Source organism: Suricata suricatta, chromosome 7, assembly GCF_006229205.1.
Source record: "Suricata suricatta isolate VVHF042 chromosome 7, meerkat_22Aug2017_6uvM2_HiC, whole genome shotgun sequence".
NCBI classification, from domain to species: Eukaryota; Metazoa; Chordata; class Mammalia; order Carnivora; family Herpestidae; genus Suricata; species Suricata suricatta.
This window is the reverse complement of record NC_043706.1, coordinates 62,498,487-62,516,146: the sequence shown is the minus strand read 5'-3', so window position 1 is coordinate 62,516,146 and position 17,660 is coordinate 62,498,487. Positions and strand designations below refer to the sequence as shown.

General features: G+C 34.9%; 1 protein-coding gene across 20 annotated transcripts in view; it reads right to left on the bottom strand.

Moving 5' to 3' along the window:
* RIMS1 (regulating synaptic membrane exocytosis 1) overlaps positions 1 to 17,660 on the bottom strand; it is a 460,984-nt gene that overhangs the window by 369,200 nt on the left and 74,124 nt on the right. For 19 of the 20 annotated variants that reach the window (XM_029943495.1, XM_029943497.1, XM_029943511.1 and 16 more), the window contains exon 2: positions 17,561 to 17,641. The exons of the other annotated variant lie outside the window; for it this stretch is intronic. In XM_029943495.1, coding sequence (XP_029799355.1) covers positions 17,561 to 17,641 — 81 coding nt within the window. The remainder of the gene's footprint in view (positions 1 to 17,560; positions 17,642 to 17,660) is intronic. 20 annotated transcript variants of the gene reach the window in all.

Below are 17,660 nucleotides of genomic sequence, written 5' to 3'. Positions count from 1 at the left end.
TATGTTTGCAAACTTTACCTCCCATTTTCGTTTCTGTGTCTCCCTCTATTTCTTCCAAGAATTACAGAAAGTTTCAGAACAGAAAGATATTTCTCAAGTCCTTCTGCCTTCTCTTTCAGAGATAAATATACAATGGAAATTCACTATCAGATTATAAATAGTCTATTTGCTTCTAATACATTTTAGTTACAGCTGTTAACATGATCAACAATAGCAATTTATAATCAATTAACCAATAAGTAAAAGTTAATACCTTTTATGTGTTTTGGCATGTTACTAAAAGCATGCAGAAACCTGTGAGTAAGAGAGAGACAATAGAAATGAATAAAGATGAGGAAATGCCAGAAAACCAAGACATTGGATTTTAGGCTTAATTTTAGAGGCAACAGAAATCAAAATGCATTTTGAATCAAAAAGTAATACGATGAAAATGGAATTTAAGAAAGAATATCTTTTTATAGTTTTTTTCAATATTTAATTTGACAGAGAGAGACAGAGAGAGAATGAGAGAGAGAGAGAGAGAGAGAGAGAAAGAGAGAGAGAGAGCAAGCAGGGGAAGAGCAGAGAGAGAAGTAGACACAGAATCCAAAGCAGGCTCCAGGCTCTGAACTGTCAACACAAAGCCAGACGTGGCTCAAACTTCCAAGCTGGAGATCATTACCTGAGATGAAGTCAGACACTCAACCAACCAAGCCACCCAGGTGCCCCAACGAAGAATATCATAAGAGTATACCCAGGATAGCCTGTTATTTAACTAGCAGCTTCACATCTATAATTGATAAATATAAAATCTGCACAAGAAAAACAGGTAGATTCTTTGGCCCACATCTCAACATTCAAAAAAGAGTCTAGGAAAAAACATACAAAAGCAATGGCAAGTGGTCATTATTCTTGTATGCTTTGCAACATCACTCTTCTGCTAATCACATCAAAAACATATTTACTTTTAACTGAAGAATTGATTGGACTAGCTTTAAAATTTGCAATTTTACCAAAAGAAAATCATCACAATTCCTTTGCCAATGAAAGAAAAACTACAGAAGTTCTTATGTTCTGATCATTCAATACTGAGGCTTTTCCTGTATGACTTTCTCCAAATTTAATTTTTTAATGAAAGAGAGTGGGGAGCACTGGCATGTTGCAGGCGGTTTCATTTTGGCGTCCAATTCCACTTAAAAATTGTCAACTCTCTTCTACAAGAATTAGCAAAATAAAAAAGAACTAGAGTCATTAATTCAGCAGATTTAAGGCACGTGCATAAATAAGCGGTTGAAAATTATACTTGCTGTGGGGAAGATAGGTGCATCAAAGCTCAGAGGAAGAAGAAATTCTCGTAGGGGTATTGATCAGCCAAGTTTCAGAGAAAATTAGATATGAACAGAGACTTGAAAGTGCGGTGGGTGAGAAAACTGCATACTGAAACCAGCAGAGAAAATGGTGTGGAGATCATTCTCAGTGAGCAGGGAGTAACATAATTTTGTAAAACTTATAACCAAGAAAAAGCTTTATAGGAGCTAAGACAGCCAGGCAGTGGACAGTTAGGGCAGGGACGATAATTCATTCATGGGCTGTTGGGACTTGGGCCTCTAAGTGGGCATCTTTTCTGACCAGTGCTGGGTAGGATGCTTTAGACTGCCCAAAAAACAGGAGACAGAAAGGCCAAGTAGCTTTCTAACCCCAAGTCAAAGAGACAAGGAATCTGAAATAAGAGGATGGCAGTGAGAAGGGAAAAAAGGAACAGATGTAGAAGACAATTCACATTTAGAGCTGACAGGATATAGGATATAGCAAAAGGAAGGGAAGAGTTGAAAATGACTCGGGGTTCCTTTCTGGAGGACAGGAAGAACAGAGATGGCACAAACAGAAGAGAGAGGTAAAGAAGGATGCATGTGCATTACTGTGGAGGTCGATATGGAAGGTGATACAGAGGTCAGTTGTTTTACTCACCAAACATAATACCTGAGTGCCTTTATGTATACGGTACTGTGTTGGTCACTATGGAGAGCACAGTGGCAAATGAGATCCCATTTTGTTGAAAGTAAAACATTAAACACCTTCTAACTTAGCTGCAAAAATCCTAAATTTTATTTTCATACACATACACAGAGAAATATAACCCAATGCCATACTCTTCCAAGCCTGAACTTTTCTCATAAACATGGTCCAAGACTATCCCCTAAACTATCATAGTAAATGACACTGCAAAAAACTAGCCCAAGTATTTTAACACTTTTAGTGCTCCAAAGGATAACAGATGGTGGAAATAGCTCTCTGGAATTGCATGGAAAGGAAAAGTGAGAAAAATCAAAAGGACAAATGAAAGAGGTTTTCATTCTCTTCCCTGATCCTCCATATTCTCTCTTCTTTAATGTTTATCAGCTCAGTGTACCATTTACAATAAGGGGGATAACAGAATCCATCCTGGAATCATTTGTCCAACGGCACTCATTATTCAAATCAAGTCATAGTTCAAATCAAAAGAAATCAATTTGTATCAAGTTACTATTATTAAAACAGTATTATGCATTATAGTAGATCAATGACTTTCATAAATAACTGCCTCTACCCTCAAAAAGTAAACACTATAGGTAGGAAGATAAGATACAAAAAAAATTGTAAAGACAATGATTTTTTTAATTAATTGAGGCAAACAAAGAAAACATATCCAAGACAGCCCACAATTTATTAACAAATGACTTGTATACTTCTAATGTACTATAACAGCACATCATTAAATTGAATATCAACTCCCTTTTCTATAACCAAAACAAAAACCTGTTTCTTTCATATGTAAGGAAGATTGAATGCAAAAAGTCACTGATACAAATTTTGTACATTTTTCTTGGTCTATCAAATTTTATATCTTCCATGAATTTGGATGATATAAATGTGACTTACTCATTGATTATGTATTATGTCCACCATAGTCCCACTTAGAGTAAATTCTTTAAATCAAAAAACCTATGGCATCCTTATCTTCTAAATCCCTCCAGATTGAGCAAGAAGAGAGCTGATGGTTAATGGATCCACTGAAAAGGATTGAAAAGGATTACCAGACAGCCTCTGAGGTAGTCTGGAGCACAGGCTCTGGAGTCACACTGCCAGGCTTGGAATGCTGGCTTCACTATTAATGGAAGCAAGTACAAAAGCAAGTAATTTACATATCTATGCCTCAGTTTCCTCATTTGTAAAATGAAGATAATAGTAATTGTAATTTATAGAGTTTTGCTTGGGTTAAATGCACTTGAAGTGCCTAAAACAGAATAGTGTAAAATTGCAGCTAATTTTGTCACCACAGTTCATAGAGAACCAACAAAGAGCTAAAAATAGACATAATTAAGGTTGGTGAGAAGTTTTGAATATCGAGATGTGGGGGCACCTGGGTGGCTCAGTTGGTTAAGCATCTGACTCTTGATTTTGGCTCAGGTCATGATCTCATGGTTCATGGGTTTGAGCCCCACATGGGGATTCTTTCTCTCTCTCTCTCTCTCTCTCTCTCTCTCTCTGCCCTTCCCCACTTGTGCAGAAGCTCACTCTTTCACTCTTTCAAAATAAATAAAATTTTAAAAAAGAAAAAAAAATCAAATATGTGTTCTTTTCCTTTTTGATGCTTCAATATGAAGTTCTCTCCATTGTGCCTGAGAGTCTTCTTTCCTATGGCTCTCCCTAAAGAATAAAAAAAGCTGTACATATTATGGGGAATGTAATTCCCTAAAGCCACATGCCTTTTCCATTTCCTCACTTTTTTTCATGTTTTATTTATTTTTGAGACAGAGAAATTCAGAGCGTGAGCAGGGAGAAGCAGAGAGAGAGGGAGGCACAGAATCAGAAGCAGGCTCCAGGCTCTGAGTTGTCAGCACAGAGCCCAACACGGGGCTTAAATCCATGAATGAACGTGAGATCATGACCTGAGCTGAAGTCAGAGGCTTAACCGACTGAGCCACCTAGGCCCCCCTCCTCACTTTTTCATTAGCTTTCCTAAGGTAATTCCCAGGCTCAAATTCTTGGACATTTCTTTCAGTCTTTCCTCTTCCTCGTTCCTTTCCCTGCTACATTCACTTGTCCCCAGAGACTGCTGCTTTGTTCTTCCAAAAGCCTTGCTTACCCATTTTTTCCTGTGACCACTATCATGACCCTTACTATTATTAACCATTTCTGGTTTATTTTAATCATCTACTAATTGGTCTCTTTCTCTCCAGGAATGCCCCATTATCATCCATTATTCATACTTCTGAAAGATTCATTATCCCAAAGCATTCCTTTCAATCTGGGTAGCTCCACGTTCAGATATTTTCTTGTCTTCCTTCAGAGTAAAACCAGTTTCCAAAGATAGCGTATAAGGATATTTATCCACTGACCCCAAACTTCCTCTATAGGTTTATAGTCCTTGACTCTTTTGTTAAATATGTTTCTCCAATTGGATTATATATGCAATGCCCTCTTTGCTGACTGCTTCACTCTCCATCTGAATTTTTACCCAAGCCATTTTCTTAACTTGGGATGCCCTAATCTCTGCTTTCTATCTAATTACAATTCATTCACGAGGTAAAGCTGAAGTCCTCATTTCCCTCGTAGTTTCTCCTGACACTAGATCACCTAGACACAATCTCACACACACACACACACACACACACACACACACACACACACACACATACACACACCCATCCATCCATCCATTTACTCTCCTGGCCACTTGAAGAAATTTCATATACATTTTTAAGTAATTTGCTTGACTTAGTCATTTACTTGCAATATATCTTTTATACCTGTATGGCCACCAACTTATCTATCCATCTGCCCATCAGTCCATCCATACATCCACTCATCCATCTATCCATCCATCTCTTATCTTCCACAATTAAATTGTAAACTACCTGAGAGCAGATCCTATCCTAACATTACTTTGGGAGACTTCCTTTCATCTTCTAATTTTACACACGATTTGAAACATAGCTTGTACTCAAAGATATTTTTAAAGAATTACAGAAAAATATCAGATAGCATATAATTAACTGTTAACATATATATGATAAAATGCGAAGTACTATAGGCTCTAACACATTTTCCCAACTTCCAAATTTGAGTTAGATTTCTCTGTGCTTTCATGCCAGTCTATAAATTTTTTCATAGCCTTTTATCATACTTTGTTGTAATTAACTGTTTGTCAGTTTAACTAAGCCCTATCTCATTAATAGTTTTATAAGTCTCTAATGTGTCCAAATGAATGAGTAAAAATAAATTAATTAATGTAAAATATATGTTACACATATGGGTCATTTGAAAATGATGGAAATTTTATTTAATATTACCCAGAGTTAAATAAGACTTAAAAGGTCTGCTTCAGCATGTCATGTTCTGGATTTGTCTACCCAATAACCTCAATTATATCTTACTAGTGATGCTATCTAAAGTCATTAAAGACGGTCTAGACACATTCACAATGTTTAATGTTTGTGATATGCATAATAGATGAATGCATTCATTTATCTACCAAAATCATTTTTGCTAAATAAACATTAAATCGCTGCACAGATTGCCCAAGGTCCTGGGCATGATCTTCTCCTTTTACTTAATACCTTTTAACCAATGCAGAAATAGCCAGTGAGTACAGATTCTTCTTTAGCTATACACTTCCTGTTTTTGCACAAGAACCATCTATTTTCTTGGCACAGGCAGCCATTCTCATCCTGGACAAAAGATTCGGTAGAAGAGCAGAAGAAATAGCAGTGATTCACAGAGTAACCAGGCTGGGCCTTGAGGCACCGTGACTTTCTAATAATAATATTGCCAATATTTATTTCCCTTTGTATTCTCTCTCTCAACATGAGTTTTGGAAAAGAGATCCTATTCAGAGATAGCCATATTAATTTTGATTTGTGCCATTATCATTCATCCCAATGAGTCTTCATTTTCACTGAGCATCTCAGTGGTACATACCAGTGGTTCTAAATCATGAGAGTGTATCAGGATAACTTGGGGAAATTTTCCAAGTCCACATTTCCTGGCTTCCCATAGTAGGGAACATTTGATATATGATGGACTAGTGTGAGATACGGTGTGGAATTTTAAAAAGTGTCCCAATAGTCTCAATAAGAAACACTAATAGATAAGATACAGCCTATGTTTTGACTGAATTAACCAAAAAGTATTTTTTTTCAAATTGAGCCACTGTAAGAGCTTCATAAATATTTGTTATGTGGGAAAAATAATAAATAATATAGAGACTGTTCACTGTTACCTTTTTTTTTTAAAGTTTATTTATTTATTTTGAAAGAGAAAAAGAGTGAGCAAATATATCCTTAAACCAAGAAGGAGCAGAAAGACGGGGAGAGAGAGAACCCCAAGCAGGCACTACACTGTCAATGTGTAGCCTGATATTTGGCTCAAACGCATGAACCATGAGATCATGACCTGTCAGAAATCAAGATTGGGATGCTCAAGCAACTGAGCCACCCAGGCTCCTCTCCACTGACACTTCAGAATATGTTACAAAGATTCATACAGTACTTTACACACAACTCTCTTTTGTACTTTATCTCATTTCCTCCTCAAAAACTCCCATGAGATAACTAGTAGCACTTGTCTTCCTATTTTCCAGAAGAGAAAGATTTAGGAAGGTAAACAACTTGGCCAATGTCACTCAGCAAGTGAGTACCAGAGCAAGAACTAAAAACATTTGGTTCAAACTCTGAATGCTAGAAGTTACTCACTACTTCCTGAAGAATTGCAAAATTCGTCTTAATCCTAATGTAGATTGCCTGGATGTTTTGAAGCCATCTTATACTATGAATCCAGATACCTGGATTCTAGACCTAGATCTGCCCCTTTTCTGCTGACTTACCCTGAGGCAACTTACTATCAAAGTTCTTGTCTTAAGAGAAGGCCAAGAGCACAGATCATCAAACTCAAATTCTGCTCATACCTTGTGACTTGAATTAAAGCTGACATTAAATAAACTCAAACAAAAGTCTGCGTAGGCTTCTACAACCTTAGTTTTTCAGGAAACCTCCTTAAAATATCAATATCAAATATCACATGGTCTAAGATTGGACCAAGAAAGCTGAAAAGATAAAGATCCATAGAGCTAGCAGTGTGGGGCTGGCCCTAGGCCTGAAGTAAAGGTGACCTAATGGCTTCCTGATAGAATCAACAAGATAATAAAAACTAGGATTCTAGTCAGATGCTCCATACAAGAGGGAACAAACTGATGTTAGCTAAACAAAAGACATAGATAGCATGCAATGGGCAGGGTCTCCAAGGGCAGGGTCACCAAAATAAAAACTGTTCAGAGCATCATTAACAGAGGACCTAGTTCTGTCAACAAAGGGTGAAAGTAATTTATGATCAACTAAGATTCATGAAAAATAACTATTACATATAAAACTACTATGGGTCTATTCTTACAGAACTAAACTTTTTTAAAACATAAGAAGTTTTCTTCAACTTCTTCTTCTGATCTTCTTATCTTCTGATACCTTCTTCTGGGAGCGTTCAGACAGAGATGAAAACAATATTATCTTAAAATAGGTATAGCAGAAAGAGGGGCTTTATAAGACTCTATGAACTGGCATAGAATGATTTGTGTAAACCAGAAAATCATATAAAAAGAATGAAAACTATAAAAGCCATATAATTTTTAAAAACCTGTCACTTCCTAATTATATCCATGAATTGGAAATGTCAGTATTCTGCGTTCTCTATTTCCAAGGTATTGGCTATACTGACTTTATTCTAAAAGACAAAAACATATATTTTGGAATTTTTACTTTTTTAATATTACCTGGTCAATATGATCCCTACTATAGGTGGTAACAGAAATACAGACTATAACAATGAATGCTTCTTATTGTATATGCAAAAAAACCCAGCAAAAAATAAAACTCCTCACATTTTGATGTAAACATATGGCTTAAAATAGTACAGAAGAGGCTGCTTGTCTCTAATACCTTCACTCATGATAAAATATATAGCTAAAAGATCCTTTAAAATATGGAAATATTCCCTTTCTTCTTGGCTGAGTTTAACTCCTAAATGAGATATTTTTCAAAAAAGGAACAATATTTTTATCTAGTATATATGTTAGAATATTTATTTCAAGTAGTGTAGAACACTACAAAATTATTAAGTCTTTCCCAACAGATTATCAGAGTACAAAAACAATCACAAAGAACAAACATTTAAAACAGCAAAGTCTAATCTTGTTTCAATTTTTACTCAATTTTACTTTTCATCATTATTTACCATCAATATTTGAAGTTTTATACAAATTTACCTGAACTAATACAATTGAGATATCTAAATTCTTCACTTATATATGCTATTTATGTTTGTGTACATAATAACATGCTTAAGGTTTTATGAGAAAACATGTTCCTACACATTATACATTCGATGCATTCAATCTATTATGCATATCAGAGATTACATATATGACCTGGGGCCTTCTCCCTTCACTACACACCAGAAGTTCCTTTTTTCTTTCATTGCTTCCAAAACTTCATTAAATTCCACTAAACTTCACCAATCCCACTCAGATCCACTTGCTTCATCTATATTGCCACCAGCAGACTCCAAGACACCATTATGTTTTGCCTAAACCACAACAACTGCCTCCTAAGGTACTTATCCTCATCCTCATCCAACCCACTTGTCACACTACCTTGGATCATGAATCTCCTTCCTTGGAACTGCTTCAAGCCCTTCTCAATAGTTTTAAAATCCAGAGATCCGAGAACTCCTGCTTCTCTCATTAGTCTTATCTGTTGCCCTCCTCCTCATGTTTCTCTGCCTTCTTTTGATCCCCCAACCAGACTATACTGGTTTCTATTTAAGATACACTGCACAGGGGCGCCTGGGTGGCTCAGTCGGTTAAGCAGCGGCTTCGGCTCAGGTCATGATCTCACAGTTCGTGGGTTTCAGCCCCGCGTCGGGCTCTGTGCTGACAGCTAGCTCAGAGCCTGGAGCCTGCTTCGAATTCTGTGTCTCCCTCTCTCTCTGACCCTCTCCTGCTCGCGCTGTCTCTCTCTGTCTCTCAAAAATAAATAAAAGACATTAAAAAAAAGAAAAAATTAAAAAAAAAAAAGATACACTGCACATACCATCCACTCTGCCTGGAATTCCCTTCTGCTGGTTCTTCACAACACCAAGTCCTCATCTTTCAAGTCTCTCCCTAAATATCATCTCTTCTAAGAGCCTTCCTTGAACATGCTCTCTAAAGAGTGTCACCTGTTTAGTTCTCTAACACTACAAGACTCAGTTTAGGCTCTTGTTAAAAATGAAGAATTTTATAAACTGTGTTTAGATCCTCTCCTCCCACACCCTTAAGTTTTACAGGGACAAGGACTCTACTTTATCCATCATCATATTCATTGCCTGCCACTGGGCTCTGCACACAGTACAGACTACATAAATATTTGTTGAAGAAAGAATGAATAGCCTGACTCATTAGAAAGCAAGCAGCAAACTGCTTCACCTACTGTAAAGTCTCTATCAGTTGAAGAAGTTCACTTCCCCTCTCCTCAATGCTACCTTCTCTTCCAAAGCTGATTTAACTGGTTTCTACTGAAGGAATAGACCACACCTGAACTGAGAATTTAAGAGACTTTGGAAAAGGCTGAGTACAAAATCTGCAAAACTTCAGGAGCAGAGACCACCACATGGCCCAGGAGGTGCAGAGGGGCAAGATCAGGTCAACAGGGAAAAGCAGGCTAGATTCCAGTATTTGCAGGGCCTCTCGGAGGTTTTTGAGAGCAATCACTGTATTCATGATGGTGTTGTATCTGGGATGGCAGACAGTCTGCCAGTGGGCTCCTCAACTTTCTACATTATTCATGGAACTTCTGCAGTCCACTACTACGGCAAGACAGAATTCTAGGAATTTAATATGCACAGCCTGAAGTTCATGTCTGGTATGCAGCACTTAAAGGCATACTGACATAGTGACATGGGCTTCTGTCCAACTGTTTAATTTCAGAGACACATTTCTGTTTATTCTTTTATCTAGTATATGATATAATGTCGACTGTTAGATATGTGGTTTTAAATGAAAAAGAGATCAAGTATAAAGATATGTGTATATTTCACATAAATTATGGGAAAAGTATATGTACTAATATATATATTCCTCATTATATTTTTTTATTCCCAAGGCACTATTTTAAAATTAGGTTAAATATAAGCTACCACATTTACATGACTATATTCATTCTGATCCTATATACATGTTGGTCCTCAGAAGTCCCTGTGTTACAATTAATCTGAACAAAGATTGTCATTGCTAAAAAAAAAAAAAAAAACTATGCCCTTGAAAAAGTATGCCTATTAAATAAGTGTGGATATAGTCTCCCTGTCAATTCAAGGTTGACTCATCTGAAACTGTGAAGAAGGGAAAAAAAAGAGTATGTGCAACACACATGTCCATGTCAAAAGCTCCAATGCAGATGGTGCTCAATGATCCAGTCCAGGTTGTGAATTACCACTGCAAAGAGAGATCACTTCTCGAAAAGAGGTAGAAAGGACAAATACAAAATACCAAAGTAAAAACCTGAGACTAAGAAATTTGAATTTTTACCTGGAACCTAAGTCCATTTTTTGTTAAATAAATGAAATTGATTACAGAATGTACAAACATATGACTAACAAGTTTTGTTTTTAAGTAAAAAAAAAATACCAAAACCAATTTCTCATTTTTTCCCAGAGGAATCAGAGAAATCCAAAGCAAAGAATCCCACCTTCTGATTGGTTCTTTAACTGAACCCAGACTCTGAGGTTACACTGATAATTTTTACTTGATGAAATTGGTGGGTCACACATGTTAACACACACATACATACACAAAACAGGGTTAAATTTATTTTCTAGGAATTAGAAATCATAAGTGTCAATAACCCCAAATCATGAATGGTTCAAGGGTTATATAAAATTTACTTTTGAATATGAGCTTTTCTGAAGATGTGAGGATTTGATATACATTTATACAGAATCATTATAAATATTCAAAACAGAATTTAAGTAATAAAGAGATTCCCACAAAGAAGCTGATGGCTTCACTGGTAAATTCTGAAATATCTGAAAAAAATTTACAAGTTTCTCTTACAAACTCTTACTAAATAAAATAATAGAGAGTACTTCCAAATTCATTCTATGAAATTGATATTATCCTGATAGCAAAATCAGACAAAAAAAAATCACAGGAAAACTACAAAACAATACTAGTTATAAATATATACATAAAAATCATCAAAAATAATAGCAAATTAAATAAAGATATGTATAAAATGGATAACCAAGTAGGAATTATCTCAGGAATGTAAGATTGGTTCAACATATGCGAATTAAAGCAGTACACCATGTTAATAAAATAAAGGACAAAAAGCACATTACCATCTCAATAAATGCAGAAAATGCATTTGAGTAAATCCAATACCCTTTTATGATATGAACACTCGATATACTAGAAATGGAAAGAAACTTCCTAAAGCTGATTTTTAAAAAAATCTACTGACTGACACTCCACAACTAACATCATATTTAATAGGGAAAGGCTGAAGGTTTCTTTCTAGGATCAGGAACAAGATATGTATGTCTGCTATAACCACTTTTTGACAACTAGATATCCGATAATCCAAAGAATGAAATTGGATCCCTACCTTGCACCACATACAAAAAGTATCTCAAAATGGATTAGATACCTAAATATAAGAACTAAATCTATAAAACACTTAGAAGAAGGATTTTTGGATTTCACAATAGTTTCTTAGCTATAACAACAAAAGCATGAGTAACTAAAGGAAAAACAGATCACTTGGACTTCATCAAATTAAAAACTTGTGCTTCAAGGTACTATCAAGAAAATAAAAAGATAACTCACTAAGTGAGGTCAAATATTTGCAAATCATTTATCAGATGAGGATATGGTAACAACACACATAAAGAACTCTTACAACTCAACAGTAAAGACAAATAATTCAATTAAAAATAGACAAAAGATTGTGATCAACATTTCTCCAAAGAAACCAAATATAAATAACCAATGAGTACATGGAAATGTTCAACATCATTATTCATTATAGAAATCAAATCAAAACCACAATAAGATAACCCATTCATACAATTCACAGTAACAAGATTGGCTATAACAGAAAGGACTAACAATTCGAAGTGTTGACAAGGATGTAAAGAAATTGGAATTCTTTTACATTGTTGGTAGCAATGTAAAATGGTGCAGATATTTTGAAATTCAGTTTAGCAGTTCATAAAAAATGTAAACATACAGCTACCACATGACTCAGCAATTTCATTCATAGGTTTATACTCAAGAGACCTGAAAACATATGTCTACTCAAAATATTATACATAAATGTTAAGAGTAACATAATAATTTACACATAATAGGTTAAATATTGGAAACAATCCAGAGGTCCACTTAAATGATGGTCAGATAAAAAATGTGGTATATACATACAAAGGAATATTATTGGCTATAAGAGAAATGAAGTACTGATACATGTATAACATGGATGAATCTTGAAAATATCATGCTAAATGATAAAACCAGACATAAACAGTCTATATATCATATGATTCTATTTATATGAAATTTCCATAAAGGGCAAATCCATTGAGAAAAAATAGATTAGTGGTTGCTAAGAACTGAGTTTTAAAGAGAATAGGGAAATGACTGCTAATGGGTAGTAGGTTTCTTTTTGGGGGTAATCAAAATGTTCTCAAATTACAAAGGAGTGATAATTGCACAACTTTGTGAAGCACACTAAACTACATACCTTGCAAGATGAATTGTATATATGGTATGTGAATTATTTGTTCATTTTTAAAAGTAGGCAATCACCAACAAAGACAAAGCAAAACAAGAAAGACTGAATTATGATACATGTACCTCTATGGATTCAATTTATTCCTTATAATGTCACCTTCCATCGATAATACAAACAATGTCTAAGCATTTATTTTTTCTTTGGCTATTCATTCATTTTCTGGATTTTTATTTCCAAATTCCAACTACACCAGTTCTAGTGTGAACAACCATTTGAATTTTCCCAGGACTGGGGGGTAAGTTTGGGAGATTCCCAGGACATGGGATTTTAAGTACTAAAGCATGGATAGTTACAGGAAAACTGGGACACGTTTGTTCTTGCATGATTTTTCATAATTTACTTAATTCCTCTACTCTGTGTAGCAGTACAGTTGATACCCTCTACACTGCCATTTATAGTCTTTCCTTCTAACGCTATACTTTCTCTCCATGATGTCTCATTTGTCCTAATGGTTTTTATTATAAAGTAATTACTCCCAAATTAGTATATCTCATCTAAACCTCTCCTGAGTTTGAGATACGAATAGTCAACTGTCTTCTGGATGCTTTAATTGGAAAGATCTTTGGCCACTTATATATATGTCTAATGGTAAATCTAAACTTGTTTCCATGCCTAAATTAACTCTCTTCTTGATTTCATCACATTCACCTAATCTCTTGAGCTAAAATGAGTTATCCTTTCTCATCTTTGCTTTATTACTACATCTAATGAATTACTATACTCTAATCATACTACCTGGGAAATTTCCTCAAATCAGCCCTACCTCCTCTTCCTCCTACTTATTCCTGCTAACATCTAGGACTGATATTGACATACAGACAAGAGTTTCTCAGACTTTTTAAATCCATAATCACTTTGAAAAACTCAAAAACCCATAATGGTGTGTCCAATTTCAAAATACAGTATTAAAAAGTAAAACCTAAGAGAAGGCACAATTAATTATTTACTTTTCCCAAGTTAAACAAATCTCCTGTTCTCCCGAGATTCTGATGCAGCACTTCTCCTTTCTTCTCTTTCACACACAAAACCCACACTCGCTTCTACACACATGAACTCCTATCCAACCACACAACCATACAACACACAAATACACATACTCACATGTGCTCAGAGTCCAGGATTGAGCACATGTTTTAAATTATCCCAGCACAACCTGGTGTTTGGGCCTCTGGGCAACTGTTCTCTTCATCTGGAAAACTGTGTTCCAACACTGCCCACCTACTGAACTATTCATCTTGCAAAATTTATATTAACTGTTGCAGGCTCTTAAATCCTTCTTGACTACAACAACCCCAAACAAAATAAATCATTTTTTAATATATTGCACTTATCATGTAGTGTTAAAATTTATTTGATTATCTCCAACCTGGGAGAATACCCTTAATAAGAGACAGGAATTCTGTCTCATTTATACTTATGCTTGAGGAATAAGAGGCATAAGACTCAATTTGTTGAATTTCACCATTATTTTTGATATACTTATTACTTTCACTAAGTGATGACAACTTAGGCAGCCTATCTAAAATATGACTAAGTGACATTTTACTGATAACTAAAAAAAGAGTCTTTGGATAATTTATACACACTGTTATCAAAAAATATAAAGTATGTTTATATATATATATCCATCAATCTAGACTTGCAAAATAGAATGTACCAAGTAACATAAGTATAGTTACCCTACTTCCTGTCTACCTAGCACTCTCTCTTTTCCTACACAATCAAGCATTTTGAAAAAGTCACGTACAATCACCATTTCCCTTTCCTGACTTCTCATTTCCTTCTCACACCTATTGAAATAGAGTATTTCCAACCACTTATATATTAAAACTGCTATAACAAATGCCACCAATGACTTACTTTATATGGACAAATTCAAAGGATATTTTTTTTATGTCTGAAGTTATTAACTGATTTTCTGCTATATTTGATACCCCTGGAGATTCCCCTTGAGCCCCACTACTACTTTGGCTTCTGGTTCTCCTACTTCTTTATTTTCCACCTGAGTCATGCATTGATTTTACCTAAGGCTCTCTATGCTATTTTCTTCTAACTATATATATTTTGGTGTTGTCATCTACTTTCCCATTTAACTGAGCATTTTAGGTTCATATACCCAACTATTTCTTGGACCCTAATAAAGCACAGGTACCACAAAATCATTATATAAAAATCCAAACTCCCCACTGCTTACCTATCTCCACCTACTTTGCTTCTTTAATTCCACTTTTCAGTCAGTGGCCCTTAATTACCAAACAATTGATATGATAGTCCCTCTAAACTCTTTCCTCACAAAACCACATTCAACTGACAATCAAGCACTGCCAAAGTGACTCCTTACTTAGCTTTTGAAATGCTTCCTTCCCACACCTTCTGCTACTCCTATAAGTCAAGGCTTTATTATCATCTTTCTTTGAACTATTACAATTGTCTGTTAATTGATTTCCTTATTCCTCGTCTTGCCCTCATCACATTCATATTCCATTTTCCCCATTTCTTTCAATGTAATATATATTTTATATACCTACGCACATACACAGAATGCAAATCTAACTAAGCCACTCTCCTAATTAAAACCCATTAGTGCATCCTTATAACTAAATATAGTGTATATTAACTTTTATACTTTTACCAAGTTATCATAACAGAAATATAAATTCATCCTACTAAGGATGTTTTCTTGGATTTTTCTAATCTCCTCTATTCCATTTAAATTAATTTTTTAAAAAAGTAGCCTTTATTGATTTTCAGACCCAGTAATAGGTTATGACTCACAAATTTAAAAACACTGACCTGCAGGTTAAGCCCATCCTAATCCCCACCCCGTTCTTTATTATTGCCCTTTTCTAATCAACCTAGACAGGCACACACATGAATATGGAGAGCTCAAATTACAAACACATTGTAGAGAATCAGCAGGATAAGGAATAGATTGCAAACTTTAAATTCTTCAGTTTACCTAGAGAGGTTCACTATTTTAATTTGAAAAGTTTAGGTGAACAAAGAGGTTGTCAGAATAGAGGATTCAAAGGGACTACAGTTGCTTCTTCTTGGCTCCTATACTCAGAGGGGCCACCAGGAAAGTACCACGGGTGCAAGATAAAATTACAACAGATTTCTACAAGTCTTAAGTCTATGGAAAGTAAAAACAAAATAAAGAAAATTATCTCAAGTCTTGTTGGGAAGGATGACAGTTGCTGTTATGTATCTAATAATTCCAATTTAAAGCAGACATTAGAATGAGTGGGATCAACTAAAACGGAACCTCGATATGTGGAATATAATATTTTAAAATCAAAATTAATTCCCCAAAGAACTTTCCCAATGATAGCTTGAGTCCTAATATAATCATAATATAGAGTAAAATGTTTTGTATTGCTTAGAACATAAGGTAGGAAGTAAGGTTCATAAGCTTCTCATGAATTATGAAGGGAAGTTCCATCATCAGGAAAATGGCTTTAAAGCAAAAACATTTATAGGGAAAAAATGGCAACATAATTAAGAATACTTCTTCTAACTTTGTACTTTTTTCAATGTACAATTGCAAAATAAGTCATGTTTTACTACATTTAAATCAAAATTATCTTTATTTCTTGAAAAATACTGATTAAATGTAGAAGATGATATTCAAGTATACTTACTGAGACAAAATCTATAATTGATCTGTCGGGCCTCTTGAAATTTATTTACCAAAATTTTATTTCTTAAAACACAAATAATTTTAAATGATTTGTGACTAAAAGTAATATACAAACTATAAGCATTTAAATGTTTTATTTTAGTCTTTGCCAATGGTAATAAAAACTTGTCATAGCTAAAGAATTAAAGATTTCTTTATCTTCTTGCTTTTTACAATTTTATCACTTTATTTTGGTTTACTTCAAAGACTTCTCAGCTAAAGAAATCTATAGAAAATCATTCTTAGGACACATTTCTTCAAAGCCATTTAATAAAACCCTTAGAAGGAGACATTTCCCAGTAGTAACCTCTTGGCTCTTATGGTTATGCAGAGTATTGCTGTTGCTGAGACATATTAAGGGAATGTTTAATTTTTCTTACTAAAAGCATAATTCTATGCAGAAGACTGAATATATCCTGTTACTCTGCAAAATTTCAAAGCCATTGACATTTTATCTCATCAAAATCCATATTCACAATTGAGAATTTGTTTATTTAGTTTCTTCTCTACTTTCTGCTTCCCTTTTCTGTTGGTCATTCATTTAACTCTTCTCTAGTATCTACACTTGAGTTTGTAATAATAAAAATGAAACTAGATGGGCAATCTGCTCTTTTAGAATGTCCATGCCCTTGAGTAATTGGTGACGTTGGGTAGTGGAGCTACCTCTGTATTTCCCTTCCTAACACCCTCCTTCCTCTCTGCCCCCTGCCTTCCAACTTCCCTAAAATCCTAGGCTCCAGCTCAACACATTCCAATCAAAAGGTACAGAATTTCTGCCACCCTGGAACCCCTAAAGATGTGTCCCTTTCCTCTAATTAGTTTTATGCTTCCAATATGGCACTAGAAACTTCATTTCAAAAAAGGTACTTAATACAGAGCTCATGTTTCCAGATAATTTTATCTGATTCAATTGTAGCTTTTTTATTACACATACATGAGTAGTCAGAGTATCTACTCCCACATGCAATGTGAATTAATAAATCTGTAACCAATGATCTGTGTAAGAGACGACATTTTCAGTCAATAAAACTAATGCCATACTCACGGTGTAGGTTGGTGGGGCTGGTTTTCAGCATTTCTTGGTGTTTTGCAGGCAGCAGGCTTCGCCATGTCCCTGACAACACACCTGGGGCGCATGATAGACA